Raw genomic sequence first — 17,255 nt, 5'->3', positions numbered from 1 at the left:
CATTTTCAGCGTCTTCCTCTATGACACTCAAGGGCCAAACACAATGATATTAATATATTAACACTGAGTGAAAATGATCTTGTTTACAACTTATGCTAATTTGTATTTGAGAAAAAAACGCATCCGCATTGACTTACTACATGGTTAAAAGGAAACAGCTCATCCCACTCTATAGTTTCTCTAAATTAAATTAGAGAGCCACCTATAGTGATTAAAAGACATTACAGCAATCAGCGATTATTTCCTGTATTGTCTACAATGCGTGTGATGTGTCTCACTACAGTTCATGCGTGTATTTTAGTTTAAGAATATAATTCTTGAATAACCAGAGGCACCTTTAATTGATCAAACGCGAGACATTTACTATATAAAACACCCCCACACTCTTATCATAACTTATACTCCCCATAATCACTGCACTATTTAATATTAGCACATTTACAATTGCACTTCGTTGCACTAAGTCATCTTGAATTCATGCACTGCACATATAGATTTGTTATTATGTTCATATTTATCTGCATCTGATTATTAATAGCAACCTGTACATATATTTTGAATATATTATTAAATATCTATTGTAACTCTGATCATAGTTAAAACAACCTGTATATAATGTTCATAGTACATCTATCTGTAAATATAACCACAGTTTTTCAATAATTGCACTTTATAACTCATACCTATATCCTGCACTTGATGCTATTGCACTCCTGGTTAGACCTAAACTGAATTGCCCTGTACTTGTACATGTGTATTGACAATAAAGTTGAATCTAATCTAATCTAATATAACATTTTAAAGTTTCTTATTATCAAAGAATCTTGGAGAACATTGATAAAAACTTGAAACCAAACTAATATAATTCTATAAATTATTATAAAGCTTGACTGTTTCTTAATAGTATTGATCATAATAAAACATTTAGACTTTTATTGGTTTCTAACACTGAATAATAATGGCCATAAATGGAGAAACTTCCAAAATTTTAATTTGTAACTATTTTTGTATGATTATTGTTGATAAAAAGTGCTTAAAACCATTAAAAACAATGTTTCCAAAATCCAAAAGACTGAGAATTAACAACAAACTGGACAGAATGACTGGCACACTCTAAAATACACTGAAGTGCTGTTGTTGATGTAACCCATAAGCTCAAATATTGACAAACCCAACTTTGGGTGAATTTTTTTGTTCATTAATTCATTTTTCTTCTCCTAAGTCACTTTATTCATCAGTGGTCACCACAGCGGAATGAACCGCCAACTTATCCATATACAGCAGATGCCTTTCAGCTACAACCCAGTACTGGGAAAGACGCATTCACACACATAAACTACGGCCAATTTTAGTTTATTCAATTCACTTATACCGGACTGTGGGGGAAACCGTAGCACGCCAATATGGGGAGAACATGCAAACTCCACAAAGAAATGCCACATGATACAGCCGGGACTCGAACCAGCGACCTTCTTACATTTAAATAAAACAATTTAACCCAGCGATTGTTTATATTTGACCCAATGTTGGATTACAACAACCCATACATTTTTAAAATGCATATATTTTGTGCTATATGTTAATATTTAATGTGCTAATGCGAGGCAAAGCTGCTCTGCAAGCTTTTATACATAAAAATAAACGCAATTACAGACAAAAAGTTATTCAAACCCATCTCCTTAAGCCATGTCCAGGCACAGACACATAAAAACTAGGCTACTCTGTGCTTTCGTTCAAGTTCAGCTTAACTATTTGCATGTCACATGGTGACAGCTGCCCAATCACATGCCATGTTTTCTGACCTATGTAATTAGTCCGGGAAATAAACATAAAAGCTTAACTGTCAACGGAGATGTTATTTTCTGCGTGCATTTTTCTTGGTTTTGAGCCCATAACAGACATGAGTTAAATCCCATGCACTGAGGAATATGGACGGAGGAGGACTGGATGAAGAGTTTATAAATGTTTACCCATCTGCCTTCGGGACTCACTCAAGCCGGTGTACATCAGGAGCGCCGGTGCTCTCCGCTGTTGATCGACCGACTTCTGTATGCAATGAGTCTATCAGTCCTTACTTTTCTTTTCCATCCAATATCGGCTCTGGCTCCTTCACGTTTGGATGCCATTTGGAAAACAGTTACAAAGTTCCACAGAACGCCGTGTTCCCGCCTGGTGTTGCGAAGCAAAACGGACAGTTCGCCAATAAACCCGTGGACCACGGTGAAGCCTCCAGCTGGCTTAAAGAGTTCGCCTTTTATCAAGGCTGCGCGCGCTCCTATCCGAGAATCCCTGCCTTCATTGATCTACCTGTGGTTCAGAGAGCAATGATGGGAGATCTTAGACATGAGACTTGTTTGACAATGGAAGGCCACCAACATTGGGACTGGTCAAACAATTGCAGCAGTCAACTTTATTGCTTTCAAGACCAGACGCGGAGCCCGCATATCTGGAAACCATCATTAACAGGTAAGACCTCAGCTCTGCTTTGACTCACTCCTCGCCTCTCTTCATTAGCTACGCGTAAAGAGCATTTTTGTGGACACATTAAGGAGGCTCTGATCTAAAGAGCAACTGAATTTATAATCGTGCACAAATCATTCACAATTTATCTTACCCAGGGAGCAAGAGAATCTCGAATTCAAAGAGGTTATTTTTTCCCTTTGTTTTTACATACAGAGGATTCCCTGTTTTGCACCGTTACAAAATAAAGCTTAAATTTTCGCTCTCTGATTTTTTAATTTAATTTTTTGATCCATATTTGTTTAAATTCATGTCAATTACACTCCAAAAACGCAGGTTTCGTATTAATCCAATGTTGGGTCAAATATGGACAAACAAGTATTAAAATTGTAAAATAATTGTTTAAATTTAATTGGAAATAATCAGTCATAATAATAACAAATACATAACCCAGCGGCTGAGTTTGCCGATATTTATCCCAGTATTGGTTAATACAACCCAACACTTTTAAAGTGTACAAAAATATTTTCTTATAACCAGAAGCACAACTTTTAATAATCTAATCTAGAATTAAACACTACAGCCATTCAGATTCAGTTTTACCAGGAAACTATTGTCCAAAAAAAATGTGCGTTGTATTAACCCAACAAATACAACCAGAAGCACAACTTTTAATAATCTTAAACATAACAGACATTCAGACTTTGTGTTGTACCATGGAACTATACTCAAAAATAAGCATAAACATAAATGTATTATTTAATAACCAGAAGCACACGTATTAATAATCAATTCTATAATTAAACATTACAAAGATTCAGACTTTGTGTTTTACCATGAAACTCTCAAAGGGTGGGCTGCAACATTGGTTAATACAACCAATATTTTTAAAGTGTACATAAATGTAGTATTTAATAACAAAAAGCACACCTTTTAATAATCTAATCTATAATTAAACACTTCAGACATTCAGATTTAGTTTTAACATGAAACTATTCTCAAAAAAATTATGGGTTGTATTAACCCAACATATACAACCCAACATTTTTGAAGTGTAGATAAATTGATTATGTAATAACCAGGAGCAAAAATTTAATAATCTAATCTATAATTAAACTCGACAGACATTAATGACTTATACAGACTTTCTGTTTTGCCATGAAACTACACTCTACAAATGGTGGTCTGTGTTAACCCAACATTGATTAATACAACCCAACATTTTTGAGTGTAAATATTTTTAATAACTACACTCTAAAAAAATGCTGGGTTATTTCGACCCACTTCTCGGTATAATACGGACTAACCACTGCTGTTGTGTTTTTGTTGGTGTTTTGTTTTGTTTTTTTCAAATAAGAATGAATAGGACCAAATGTAACCCAATGTTTGGGTTAGTATATATTTTACCCAATTTGTGTTTAAATAACCCAGTATTTTTTAGAGTGTAGAAGTACAAATTTTAATAATCTAAATCACAAAAAAAGGATGTAATAAACCAATATTGGGTCAAGTATAGACAAAACCAACTTTTAAAAAATCTAATTTAAATTGAATCGACAAAATTAACACAACGGTTGAGTTTGTCCGAATTTGACCCAACTTTGGGTTAAAATAACCAGATTTGCTTCAGAGTCGAGATGCTGATATGGCATTATATAAAAATATACACACATTCTCTTTGGATTTCAATGATAACAAGGCCTTTCTTTTACAAATGCGACGTTAATTTAAGATGCATCATTGTTAACATTAAAATAATTAAATATTTTTTTAAACTAAAAAGGCTTATAAGTGATTAAAACTGTGATGTTGTTGTTTTTTCCTCAGAGGAAGCAGCAGCGGCTTCATTCTGTCAGCGCGGGAGAAAGAAGCGGGTTCCTTACACAAAATTTCAGCTGAAAGAGCTCGAGCGTGAATACAACACCACTAAGTTCATTACAAAGGAGAACAGACGGCGGATCGCTTCTTCTACCAACCTGTCTGAGAGACAAGTAACTATATGGTTTCAAAACCGACGGGTCAAGGATAAGAAGAGACCTGACGTCTGCATCAAATGTTAATCCCATTGATATCTTTGTAGAGTTGGTTTGCATAAAGTAAAGAGTATATTATAGTGGGATACAATGTAAATTATACTTAGAAGTAATGTTAAACAGTTGGTTGTATTTGTCAATCAATGAATTCTCCCGTCAATTTCCTCTTTCCCATACACTCAAAATGTTATACTCTACATTTCCTTAAATTTGAGTGCATAACTGTGTGCCATAGTTGTTTATATCAGACTTTTATATGCAAAAAAGCTATAACATTGATTTCAAATAAAATACAATTAATAATAATGTACTTTATATCTACAAGTTTAATTACATTGAACTGAATATAAAAGCATTATACAGAATACTATTGTGAAACTATTAAATTCATACGATCTCGGCTGTTTTCCGCCCCCCAAAATGTATTTATATTTCGTTAAGCTCACACCTCTATAAATGTAGTTTTGTGGTCTTTTTTAAAAGTAGAACTATAATTTTATGTTGGTGTATTTTGATAAGCATAACATACAAATAATTTGTATAAAAGAGTGCTTTAGATGTGAATGGTCTACATAAACACACGATCGCGTTAAAGTATAAACTGAGTAGGCAATTTGTGAATTTTAGACTCGGTGTCTGAATAAGTTAATATGAAGTGTGCACTATTAATGAAAGCATATTTTAAGCACGCAATCAGTACAATTTTATACATGCACACACATAATACATTTCGATAGTTGTTTGGTAATCAAGTGACAAGTTAATTCTTCCGGGGGAATAAACAACTCCTTAAAAATCTGCTCAAAAATGTGTGCTGTATTTTAAGATAAAACTGCACTTATAAAAATACCTAAACATCATCTTCTTTTTTTGAAACTTCTTTCTTCTCATTGACCTTGAGACTCTTTGTCAGACTAGACCTTGACTGCAAGAGGTCTCATAAATAAATACTTGCAACCAATTCATGAAGCTGCGCCGCCATCTATCGGTCAGCATTGTGCATTGCATTCAGATCAAATTCACTTTTATATAAAAGAAATAAACATTTTGAGAATTAATCTAACTGCTATGCACCGACGATGGCGTTAAGATTAATATGTAATATAATGAGTTATATAAAAAAGCCTAGTATTAAACTGATCTGTCAGAAAGGTGGCAACGTGCAATGTTTTGAAGTACGGAGTACTCAACATTACCTTTGGTAAATAAGGAACAAAAACTTCCCTTGGAGGGCTGAGAACTCGCAAAACACAACACGTAACTGCTGTACGTTTTTTATTGCATGCGAATCCATACAAGGGTCTAGCGGAGGTATGCTTCAATATTGTATGAAATGAATTATATCTCAAGATCGAGCTGTTTTCAGATTTTAAAACAACCATGTTTCAGAGTATCTACAATCAGGACAATTTTAAACTACTCACACATTTTACTTTGGCTTCCAGGTGAAATGCACTTGGACTTGTTTTGCTAAAAAATGCGTCTGGACTTTGACCTTGAACTATCCTGATGTACCATACACGATTAATACAAGCAATCTTTTTTTAAGTTGAACATTTGACGTTTCTGGGATTTCAGCAAATAACAGTGTCTGAAATAGCCTAAAGCAATCCCATTTGAAAGGTTTTCATGAATTTACTGGACCCGTAAATAGTGGGAGGCTGTACTGTCGCCACTCTTTCCGGAAATTGCCTGTTTACAATAGTCATTTTGACTGCACGTGCACTTTCTTTAAACGTGTTCAGGATCATTCGGACAAACCTTTGAAGGTAAGGTAAAATGTAACTTGCATGGACTATATACTACAATTTAGGAAACATTCTACACACCCGATATTTGCTTGTTGTAGCTATTTGAGTTCTTGATGGTTCGGTATCTCAAGACCAGTTTGTATATATATATATATATAATTTAGATGTTGTTCTTTCAGTAACAAAATAGCAATTGCATTAGATTAAAATTGTGGTCTATGAAATGTAAGGGTTTGAATTAATTAATGTGCATAAACATTGCTCAAAAACTGTAAAATACTTTTTAATGTGTGAAACCTTCAAAATGTGTAAAATGCGTTTTTTAATTTTATGAAGAACTTTAAATTATATACTTAAAACTAAACGTTGCAGAAATATGTTATTTGACTTTATCCCTTTTTCGGATATGCAAAAGGAAGGTATATCACAGCAGTGTTGAGCGCGTTTTTACTATTAAAAAATTGTACAAATGTTAATAAAGCACACATTTCCTCATGCATACAGTTTATACAGCATAGCGCTGCTTTTGAGACCAACTTTAATAAAACATCGAATACAAACTGAATGTTTTGTAGAGCTCTTTACAAAGCAAAACATATTTAAAAGAGGAATCACAATGTGTTGTTAGTAACAGCCTTACATTGGTTAAATTTAATTACGTTATGCTATAGCTTTTACCGATTATACTAATAATAATTAGTAACATACACTTGCATTGTGGCATGACTTTCAATGCATGTTTGAATCGCATAAGCAAGCCAAACGCTTACGCTTAAATTAGCGTTGTCAATATTATGCTCTACATCTTTATATTCCAGAGGCATGTCAGTGTAACAATTATCTTTTTATTATTTTTTTTATTTTAAATGTTTGATGTTACATTAAATATTTAAAACAAAATAATAACAATGAACCTTGTTCATGGACAAATAATACAAAATAAATCGCTTGAAATAAATTGGCAAGATGTTAAATTATGCACTCTAAAAATGTTGTGTTATAGTAGTTGGCCAGATATAGACAATCCCAACAGTTGGGAAGTTTAATCGAAATAAATTAACTAATCTATTGGGTGGTTTTGTTCATATTCAACCCAACGTTGGGTTAATACAATTAGCATTTTTAGAGTGTGGCCGAAGCAATGTTTGGCTGTTTGTTAATTTAAATGCTTTTCATGCACTGCCAATGTATGACTTTGCGGCACTACTGCCACATGGGCGTGGTTAGCCGTTTTACTTTGCATATCACGTGATGGTGCATTAACAAATCAACAATTACCTTGCTCGTATTCTTTAGGGGTAACTAAAAACGGTTTTAAGAAGCGTTCCTGCGAGCTCGTCAGAAATGTGCGAGCACAATCTCCTAAGTTCTGGCTATGTCGCTCCCCTTTTGAATTTCCACTCGCCAGACTCCTTGTACCTCCAAAACTTGCGAGGCAATGGAGTGCATCTCTCCGGGCTCCCGCAGATGTCCTACAGTAGAAGAGAGGTGTGCTCGCTCCCGTGGAGTTCTTCAAATTCGTGCACTGCTCCGGCCCAGAGCCGCGCCTACAGTGGCTACTCTCAGCCGTTTTTCAGCAATTCAGCCGCTGTGAGCGCTAGCCTCAACACCCACAAAAAGGGCTCACTGGAGGAATCCGGGAGGTACTACTTCCAAGATGTCAGCCACAAATCAGAGGAGCCAGGTCGACCTAATGCAGCTTACGCAAGTGAGCAGAGCTCTGCCAGCAATGGACTTTCAAACCTGGAAAGGCGACAGCTGAACGCAGTTGCACCCAATGAACTGAGCTGCATTGAACAGCCAGAGAGCGATGCTTCAAAGCAGTCTGTCAGCTCCATCGCTCCATTCCAGCCGTCACTGAGCGCCCAGAATATCAGACCAGCTTTCACCGATGGTACGCTCAACTTCTCCAATGACCCTTCCGCCATAGACACCAATGGCACTCTGAGACTTTGATTTCAGTGGATTTTACTCTGTAGTTTTTATGTGTGCGATGTTAGCCTACTACAAATGCTGGGTTGTTTTAGATGATGTGAAGTTGGGTTTATATTCACATATTCAGACTTTCTCCTTAATGATATAACTTCAGAAAAGCATTCTGTGCAATTTCTAAATGGTGAAATCATATATAGCAATCAATGACTATCAAAGTACATTTATATAGTGCTAATGTTGTTTTGAAGTCATATTTACACATGATTTCAGTCGGAATATTCAAAGCACCATGGTAAACAACATAGGGACCATGTCACAAGTTGTCACTGAACGAATGTGCAAATATAAAACCAGCCTTACCTCAATGTTTTTTTTTTTATTTGAGTGTTTAAATCAAGGTTATTTTTTTGTATTACGTTTAAATTACACATTTATTTCGTCGTGTTTTTGTCTATATTTATTCCCAGCATTGGGTTAAACAACCCATTATTTTAGAATGTAGTTTGCTTGGTTATAATCAAGCAATTTCAGATATTGAGTTTGTTTTTAGACACATTAAAATGATGTTGTCTGTTTACATATGCTGCACGACACAGTGTTTCAAATATGAAAGGGCTATCTAAATCGTGCTATACTGAATCTGTATACTCTAAAACAAATTCTGGGTTATTTCAGCTCAAATTAAGTAATATCTGGATAAACCAAACTGCTGAACTAAACTGTTTGAATTGTGATTTTAGCAAAATTTTAACCCAGTGGTATGGTTTGTCCATTATTTCACCCAACGTTGCGTTAAAACAACCTAGGAGTTTGCTTGGTTACAATCAAATATAGGGTTTGTTTTCAGACACATTTTAAATAATGCTGTCTGTTTGCACGTGCTTCAGGACATTGTGCCATGACCACTGTACTATTTTTTAAAAATCCGTGTTTTAACAACGTTGGGTCAAATTTGGTCAAATGCAAAGTTGGGTTATTTTTGTGTTTAAGTTAAATTACACTTTCTTTTTTAAACCTCGCGGGTTTTTTTTATATTTGACCCAATGTTGAAGAGTGCAGTTTGCTTGAGGTATAAAGCTGCTCTATTGAGTTGGTTTTCAGGCACATTTTAAATAATGTTACACATTTACATTTCTCGAATTGGCGTTTTAAATGTGCCAGGGTCATCAGAGAGTTGTTTTACTTTTGTTTGGGTTTTTTCAAGCCAAATTGCTTTAAACGTGGACAAACCAAACTGCTGAATTAATATGTTTGAATTCAATGTATGGCCCAATATTAACCCAATATTAGGGTTTGTCTATATTTTATCCAAATTTGGGTTAAAATAGCCCAGAGCTTTATGTTTCACATTAATTTTCAAAAGCATTACAATGATGATGATAACGATGATAGTTAATCCTTTTTAACCTCCTCCCCAGGACTGCCGTGGTGTCCCTCACAGGTGAGGTCAAGAAAAAAGAGAAAACCTTACACGAAGCCCCAGCTAACCGAACTGGAGAACGAATTTATGATGAACGAGTTTATAAACCGACAGAAACGGAAGGAGCTTTCGGACAGATTGGAACTGAGTGATCAGCAAGTCAAAATCTGGTTTCAGAATCGCAGGATGAAGAAAAAGAGACTCATGATGCGCGAGCATACCTTCACTATATACTAAGATTTTTTGTTGTAATTGGATTTATTAGGGGATCCTTCATACAAGTGACTTTTCTTTTACGCTGATAAAAATACATCTATTTAACTGGAAATTAAAATTTACCACAAACCAATTAAAAGTAATTTAATATTCAATCGGAATATTTTGAGTTTTTATTTATTTAGTATCGCTGCATGTGTATGTGTCTGGTGGTGTGAATCGAGAATCTGAATGATGTATATATCCGAATAAAGTGAGCTTTATGGTTAGGAACCACAGCAAATTTAGGCTCGTGTATGTTGGATTAAAAACATACATTCTGGCCCCATTAAAACTACACTGGGCAGCTAATATAGCTAACTGGCTCATTAAATATTCAGATGTTCCATAACATACCTTTGTGTTAAAAACCTAATTTGTATCTTGCACACTGAATACGTTTTGTTTTGTTTTTTCTTAACCAAAAGTGTAATGTAAAATATTTATTAAATGTTGTAAATTCTGCCTTATAATAAACTTTTGCATTATTGTGTGATGTCTGTCTGTTTAATTTCAGTGGGTGTTTGTAAAATTCTCTAATAAGGAGGATTTGCGTCTCGAGTCCAAGCTCAAGGTCGCTTATGTTAAATCGGCTCTCGTGATTAAGGTCTTCTTCAAGTCGTTTTAAGTTTACCAATACATATGACAGAATTAAACTATGAAGTAAACTTTTATATAGTAAATTTGTATTTATCAGTGATGTTGGAATTTACAAATAATTATTTTTGACCGTATTTACGCTTGTCAATATGTGATTACACGTGCGAACTGTAACTTTACTTATTTAGCTTTTGGCTTTAAGAATTCAGTTCAAATTGCGTTCAAAATGTTTATATATAAACTTACTGGTTATTAATTGCAATAATCTAAAACAAGTATATGGAACAGGACAAACGGGAGAAGATTAGTAGATTGTTTTTTTGCGTGCACGTGTACATGATACGAAGACAAAACTGTTTTATACCAGATATGGAAAATAAATTAATACCACCAGAATTACAACTCTGTACGCCTGGACATATATAAAGAAATGCTGTAAAATATATGGGCTCTGTAATACCTATTTAATGCACAGATTTGTTTCCTCGTATATATTTGATTTTCTGTTCATCTGCAATGTAAACAATGCGACACTATTGTCTATGTATAAAGCGAATACATAAAGATTTCGATTAAAAATGTCAGTTTATTTTGCCAAAAGCTAGTGATAAATTAATTATATTCATAAAATAAAGTAAATAAATATTTAGTTCTAAAATACAAATGTATTTATTGTAAGCAAACTAGTCTTAACTATTTACAGACAAAACTAACCCGTGGTTAAACTCACAACACTACCACTGTACACCTTCACTAAATATTTTAATTGTGCTATATTGTCGGCTTAGTCCCTTTATTCATCAGGGGTCGCCACAGCGGAATGAACCGTCAACTTTTCCAGCATATGTTTTACACAGCAGATGCCCTTCCATCCAAAACCCAGTACTGGGAAACACCCATAAACTGTTATTCACACAAACAAACACTACGGCCAATTTAGGTCATGTTTTATTCACATAATAATATACTCTTATATATATATATATATATATATATATATATATATATATATATATATATATATATATATATATATATATATATATATATATAAACACCTAAAGGTGATCTTTATAGCGATCTTTGAATCCTTGAAGAGCCTTTAAGATCCATGCAACCTTTCAATTCAATAAAATTGTAGGAAATGTACGTCCTTTAATTATTACAATGTACTTCATACTAATAAAAAAATGTTCGCTACAAGGTTGTTTGGGGAATCAAAACATGTTCTTCAGTAGTAATGAGGGGGGAAACTCATTTTAGAACAAAGCAAATGTATATTATCTTGAACATTATTAAAAATGTTCATTATTTATATTTAAAAAAAACTACACTCAAAAGAAGAAGAAGAAAAGAAGAAAAAAAACGGACTGTTTCTTCCCAATTCTGTCTGTAATATGGACTAACCCAAGTTATTTGTTTGTTTATTATTATTATTATTAAATTAATAGGAGCAAATTTAACCTAATGTGTGTGTTAGTAAACATTTTACCCAAGTTCGGTACCCCAGCATTTCTTATAGTTTATAAATAAATACACAAAGTCCAAAATGAATAGGTTTGGTCCAACTTATATGTCATCAGCATTTCAACAAGCCATTTTAAAAGCGATGAGTTATAAGACTGAACAAGCAAGAAACAAGCGGAATGGAATTTTCTTGAGCGCACTGCCAGACGCTCTGCGACCGCCATGGAAACTGGGGGCGCCAATACAAAGTTAAGGTCAAGTTAGTTGCTTTTTTCCTTTTTCGTCTCGAAAACAGACAAATCTCGACAGATTTCTGCATATTTCTACAATTTCCATATTACAACAACTAAAAGACGCTATATACATGTATGCATAATTTATTTAGATACAATTTTATGAGTAGCATTGTTTTAAATGTAGATTTAAAGGTTTGATGCAAACATTTTAGACGTACACGAGGTCGAACTGCGTGACATATTTGCTGCTTATTCTAATTTAACTCATTGATATAACTTATGCTTGAGTATAAATCTTTAGACATCTACTAGTACACCAATTAACACTTTGCTATGCTTTAATACTTTGGTTCTTTGCAAAACAAATAAGCGGAGGGGAAAATAAATGACTAACGTAGCCCATAAATCGTACTTATTACAAAAAACAAACATTTTTTGGGATTCAAGCATGCTAAAAAATGCTATTGATCGATTTAAAATCCTGAAAGTAAAATAAATAGTTTTTTAATGTATTTTGTGAGAGTGTGTATGTGTGTGTGTGCAAATGCATCACATTTTAAAGTCCTGAGCTTTCCTAAAATCTGCCAAGAATATGCTACCATGGTTAGTTACCAGACAAAAAGAAAACTAATAATAACAATCGCGTAAAATAATAAATAACCATTGTGGTTTTATTTTATGTGTTGTGCAACGCGTTTACGTCTCACCTACAAGACGTAGATATTTAAATAAAATAAATGTTAGTTAAATGTGTAGTACTACTATTGGTAGTAAGGCAGCTGTCTGTATTTACCTCCACCCTGAACAGTACACCACAGCACATCCTTTTGTCTGTGCAATAAAATGATTTGGCTGACGGTTATTGGTGATTGCCGAGTGCGCATTGTCTCAGACCACAGACGTTCAAAGCCAGAACAGTTGTTTTGTACTTGGCAGTGTGAATCCGTGTATCTCTTCCCTTTCTTCCGCTCGGTAATTGTGCCGAAGAGTTTTATTTAAACCCCTACAAAATTGGTACTGGAATACTACTTTGAGTTTTACTTCACGCTTAAAAGAAAGGTACAGTTGGAAATATTATTATTGCATTACCATTTGCTGCTTTGTTTTGTTTTTTGGTAAAGGGAGCATTATTGCACACTGTTTACATTGTGACTAAATGTTTACTGTCTGTGTAGAATTAAGGAAACAGTTTTCGCTAACATAACAACAGATAGTCTGTGTTTGGTGAATTGCCGTTCTGTTGATTTCTCTGTCAATTCTTTCAGATGTTTATTACTTTATTTTCTTTTATCCCTTTTCACTTTTTTTCTGAAATAGCTGTAGCCAAACGTTTAATAAGGTATGGCTTTTGACTTTCAAACTCAGAAAAGTGGAGTAGCAATTATGATAATAGCAAAATAGCCTACGTGTAAGCACAAGCCTAATGATAAACCATGCATTTTTTATCGTAAGGCTTGCAGATCTCCATTTTAGAGTACAGACAAAGAGAGAGAGGGAGAGACTAAAAACGTTGCTTCGGTATAGTCGAATTTTTCTTTCGGCCATGGAGGTAAGTGGCTATGAAACCTAGAAAAATCTTTAAACTGGATAATACATCGCAATGTGGCGCATGGAAACTAATTTAATTACAATTATGGACGTCTTTTATTTAATATACTGTTGTGTGGTTGTGACCAACATAGCTAACGTGGTATTTCTGTGATTGTTTACTAATGCCTTGTAATGCACACGGGGAAATCAACATGGGAGTTTCAGAAATGTAGGCAACCAATGACCTGCCTCATGCGGTTACCTATGAGCCGCTCTCTTAATGACTGATATTGATATATGGTAATTTTTTTACCGGATCACATGACACAATTACCTCAAGAATCGATCAAGATGAATTGCACGTCAGCGTACGTTTCCGATTTTTTCTTCCTCGCGAGTCCTATCCGCACGCATATGGTGCAATAGATGGGCAAAGTTTAACAGTCAAGCAGACGAATTTTCCCCCCTCTCTACGGCTAAAGCGAGCAATGACGGACTACGATGATCGCAACAACTGTGCATCTAATATGTATTTACCATACTACGTCTCTACTCCCGATTTCTCGTCGGTTTCGTCGTTTTTGCCTCAAACTACGTCGTGTCAAGTCAATTTCCCCTATTCTTCGAACATAGCGCAAGTCCAACCTGTTCGCGAAGTGACTTTTAGGGACTATGGACTGGATCATCCGAGCAAATGGCATTACAGGGGCAATTACGCTTCGTACTATTCAACGGAGGAGATAATGCACCGAGATCTCTTGCAGTCCACAAACAGAGCGGAAATGATTTTTAAGAACGATTCCATGTACAGCCATCACGCTGGTACTAACTCCTCGTGCAGTTTCTTCACCAACGTCGGCCGAAACGGGGTACTTCCACAAGGATTTGATCAGTTTTTTGAGACGGCAAACTCCGAGAAGCCCAACCCCGAGCAGTCCAAACAAAAGCCAGATACGAGTGTCCCGGGAGATGCTGCATGTAACCCGTCTACAGATAGCGCGGAGCAGACCAAACAGGACCCGACAGACACCGTGGAGGAGGAATCCTCCGTTTCAACCTGCGATGAAGAAAAGAACAGCGGCTCGAGTAAGTCCAGGCGTTTCACGGCGCTTCAGTCTACTATATTACTTTGTCGGTTAGCTTTTATGTGCCGCTTTATAAGCATGCAAAAGTTTTTATGTAGCTAGTAAGATTCTCTTTGCTGTTGTAAAAATATTTACGATGGGAAAGGCTCTTTGGTTGCATCTCTCTCGAGTGTATGTGTGTGTGTGTTTGTTTATATATGATGTGTATTATATATATATATATATATATATATATATATATATATATATATATATATATATATATATATATATATATATATATCTTACACACAAAATGATTTATGATCAGAAATGTTGAGAAATGATAGGTGTGATGTGAATCGACAGTTAACACATTTCTCAAAATCCTAATTTACAAAGCTCGAGCCTGTTGCTAGTTTCAGGTTTATGTAATAATTTCACAAAATAGCTTTAAACCTAAACGCATTAACATCGCATTAAAACACTCGTTTGGATTACTCTTGTGCGCGCTTGCGTTTGGACGTGGTGTGTGTGTGTGTGTGTGTGTGTGTGTGTGTGTGTGTTTGTGGGTGTGTGTGTGTGTGTGTGTGTGTGTGTGTGTGTGTGTGTGTGTGTGTGTGGGCCGCTTGCATTCGTGTGTATGTCATGTGGCAGAGCTTGTTTTTTTCCGGCATATTTTAATTTCTCTAAGTGTTTTGTTTTTGTACATGTGCTGTGTGTAGCAAATGTTACTGTGAATAACAATGATTATTAATATAGATAATTTGTAGGCTAGTTGATGTGTTGATGGATTTAGCATATTAGTGCAATCATCTAAAGAATTTGTAGTTGTATTGTCACTGAGTTTGAGTTCATTCTAATGTTATCATGTTCTTTTTATAGGTGCGACAAAGTCCAGAAAGAAGAGATGCCCGTATTCCAAATACCAGATCCGAGAACTTGAACGAGAATTCTTTTTCAATGTGTACATAAACAAAGAGAAACGCCTGCAGTTGTCAAGAATGCTCAGTCTTACAGACCGACAAGTGAAGATTTGGTTCCAGAACCGCAGGATGAAAGAGAAAAAGCTGAACCGAGATCGACTCCAGTATTTCACTGGAAACCCATTGTTCTGAAAGTCATGATATTGGCCGCTTCAGGAGACCAAGGCTATTCTGTCATGCTTGTGGGACATCAACCATTCGTCGGACTTATTTTCACCTCAGCCCTGTATTTGTACCACTATGCAAAATACTTGCTATATCAAACAAAAACAAAAGAGTCATTTTATTCGCAACTGCACTTCTGCACAAATTACCTATTGCAGTGTATCCGCAGAGATGGACATTATCAGTTTTCATAGGTACCCCGACAATCTCTTCATACTCTGTGATTGCCATTGAAATGCAGTTGCTTTGTGTTTGTTTGTATTTATTTATTATGTTTTTTTAATTTCAGTTCTTACATTCAATACATTCAAGTAACAACTCGCACTGCGTAATAAGCAACAAACAGGTTTGGTTATATCAAATGAATTCGTTGAGGTAAAGCTGTGTATGCATTTATTCATTTGAAGCATGTATATGTATCAGTGTATTAAATAAAAATACAGGACGTACTTTGCAGTTTTATATCTATTGATGTGACTGACGCCTCTTAATTGTATGTGGTCGTGTAATTCAGCAACAGAGTTTATTAACAATTATGTTCAGCTATTAAATAAGTTGATGTAACCCTTGCATTGCGAAATGTTCGTCCCACTTATCTCTCAGACGATTTTGATTTTAACAGATAGAGAGAGATAGAGGATTTTCCAGTGGTACATTTTATGAGGCTTTAGCTAATTCTTTCCCTTGTATGTTGTTTTACACTATGGCTATTTACTAAACCTTGAACAGTCTAGACAGTACAATAAACTTTGGGCAGTAAATTAAATTGGGGCTATTGGACCCTCTATCCACTTCAACTGCGACTTTGCCCTGAAACACAAAGGGTGCAGATGTGTTTTTTCTCAGAAAAATGTGGACAAACAGCTATGAGTGAACATATATTACAGACTATGTTACAAAAAAGGCCAAGTGTCTGGCTGGAATTACACATCACCTCATTTCTACAAGAGTCTCTGGTTCGAGGCTGTTTACGTCAAGTGTAACACGTGAGCACTAACAGTGACCAGCGTAATTTTCGAGCTTTGTAAAGTTGGATGTTGTTGACTATCTTAAAATGTCGAATCAAATAATGTATTTGAACTTCTGTAATGTCAAGGTCGTCACCCTTAACCTTTTTGAATAAGTAAAGGCGCCGTTTTTGCGGTTCTCTTTGAAAAACTACGCCCTCTCAGAGGCGCCGCAGTGCAGCACGTCCCAATATGGCCGCTGCAGCCCCTCACTGGAAACACAATGGTCGTCCTGCAAATACCTCAGTTAGTCTACCGCTTTCTGGCTACGTTAACTCAGCCAGCTCCACATAGATGCAGTTTGGCCTGATGAATTTATATACAATAAAATCACAAATTAATTTCG

At 35.3% G+C, this 17,255-nt stretch overlaps 3 protein-coding genes across 4 annotated transcripts; all 3 read left to right on the top strand.

The window, feature by feature from the left end:
• Positions 1–1,857: 1,857 nt before the first annotated feature.
• Positions 1,858–4,799, top strand: hoxd13a (homeobox D13a). The gene is given in 2 exon segments (NM_131169.3): positions 1,858–2,466; positions 4,288–4,799. Coding segments are annotated over 2 exon segments (771 nt in total). The 5' UTR covers positions 1,858–1,928; the 3' UTR covers positions 4,521–4,799.
• Positions 4,800–7,562: 2,763 nt separating this feature from the next.
• hoxd12a (homeobox D12a) lies at positions 7,563–10,350 on the top strand. 2 transcript variants are annotated; one of them, XM_005172513.6, is made up of 2 exons: positions 7,563–8,138; positions 9,598–10,350. In XM_005172513.6, the coding sequence occupies exons 1-2, from the start codon at positions 7,589–7,591 to the stop codon at positions 9,834–9,836; spliced, it is 789 nt and encodes a 262-aa protein (XP_005172570.1). In that variant the 5' UTR covers positions 7,563–7,588; the 3' UTR covers positions 9,837–10,350. The 2 variants fall into 2 exon arrangements, with proteins under 2 accessions (XP_005172570.1, NP_001119958.1); NM_001126486.1 differs by having other exon boundaries at positions 7,565–8,183; positions 9,598–10,287.
• Positions 10,351–14,078: 3,728 nt separating this feature from the next.
• hoxd11a (homeobox D11a) lies at positions 14,079–16,351 on the top strand. Its single transcript, NM_131167.1, has 2 exons — positions 14,079–14,773; positions 15,637–16,351. Exons 1-2 carry the CDS (start codon positions 14,176–14,178, stop codon positions 15,867–15,869), a joined length of 831 nt encoding a protein of 276 aa, NP_571242.1. The 5' UTR covers positions 14,079–14,175; the 3' UTR covers positions 15,870–16,351.
• Positions 16,352–17,255: the final 904 nt, after the last annotated feature.

The sequence above is a fragment of the Danio rerio genome, chromosome 9, assembly GCF_049306965.1.
Source record: "Danio rerio strain Tuebingen ecotype United States chromosome 9, GRCz12tu, whole genome shotgun sequence".
Taxonomy (NCBI): Eukaryota; Metazoa; Chordata; class Actinopteri; order Cypriniformes; family Danionidae; genus Danio; species Danio rerio.
The sequence above is the reverse complement of the archived record's forward strand: the minus strand, read 5'-3'. Positions and strand labels throughout refer to the sequence as shown.

What these genes read in the sequence shown, in the direction of transcription:
- hoxd12a (NM_001126486.1), top strand. Translation starts at nt 7,589, where the DNA reads ATGTGCGAGCACAATCTCCTAAGTTCTGGCTATGTCGCTCCCCTTTTG. An exon ending in TTCCGCCATAGACACCAATG is followed by an intron (nt 8,184 to 9,597) that starts GCACTCTGAGAC and finishes CCTCCTCCCCAG; the next exon opens with GACTGCCGTGGTGTCCCTCA.
- hoxd11a (NM_131167.1), top strand. Translation starts at nt 14,176, where the DNA reads ATGACGGACTACGATGATCGCAACAACTGTGCATCTAATATGTATTTA. An exon ending in AGAAAAGAACAGCGGCTCGA is followed by an intron (nt 14,774 to 15,636) that starts GTAAGTCCAGGC and finishes TTCTTTTTATAG; the next exon opens with GTGCGACAAAGTCCAGAAAG.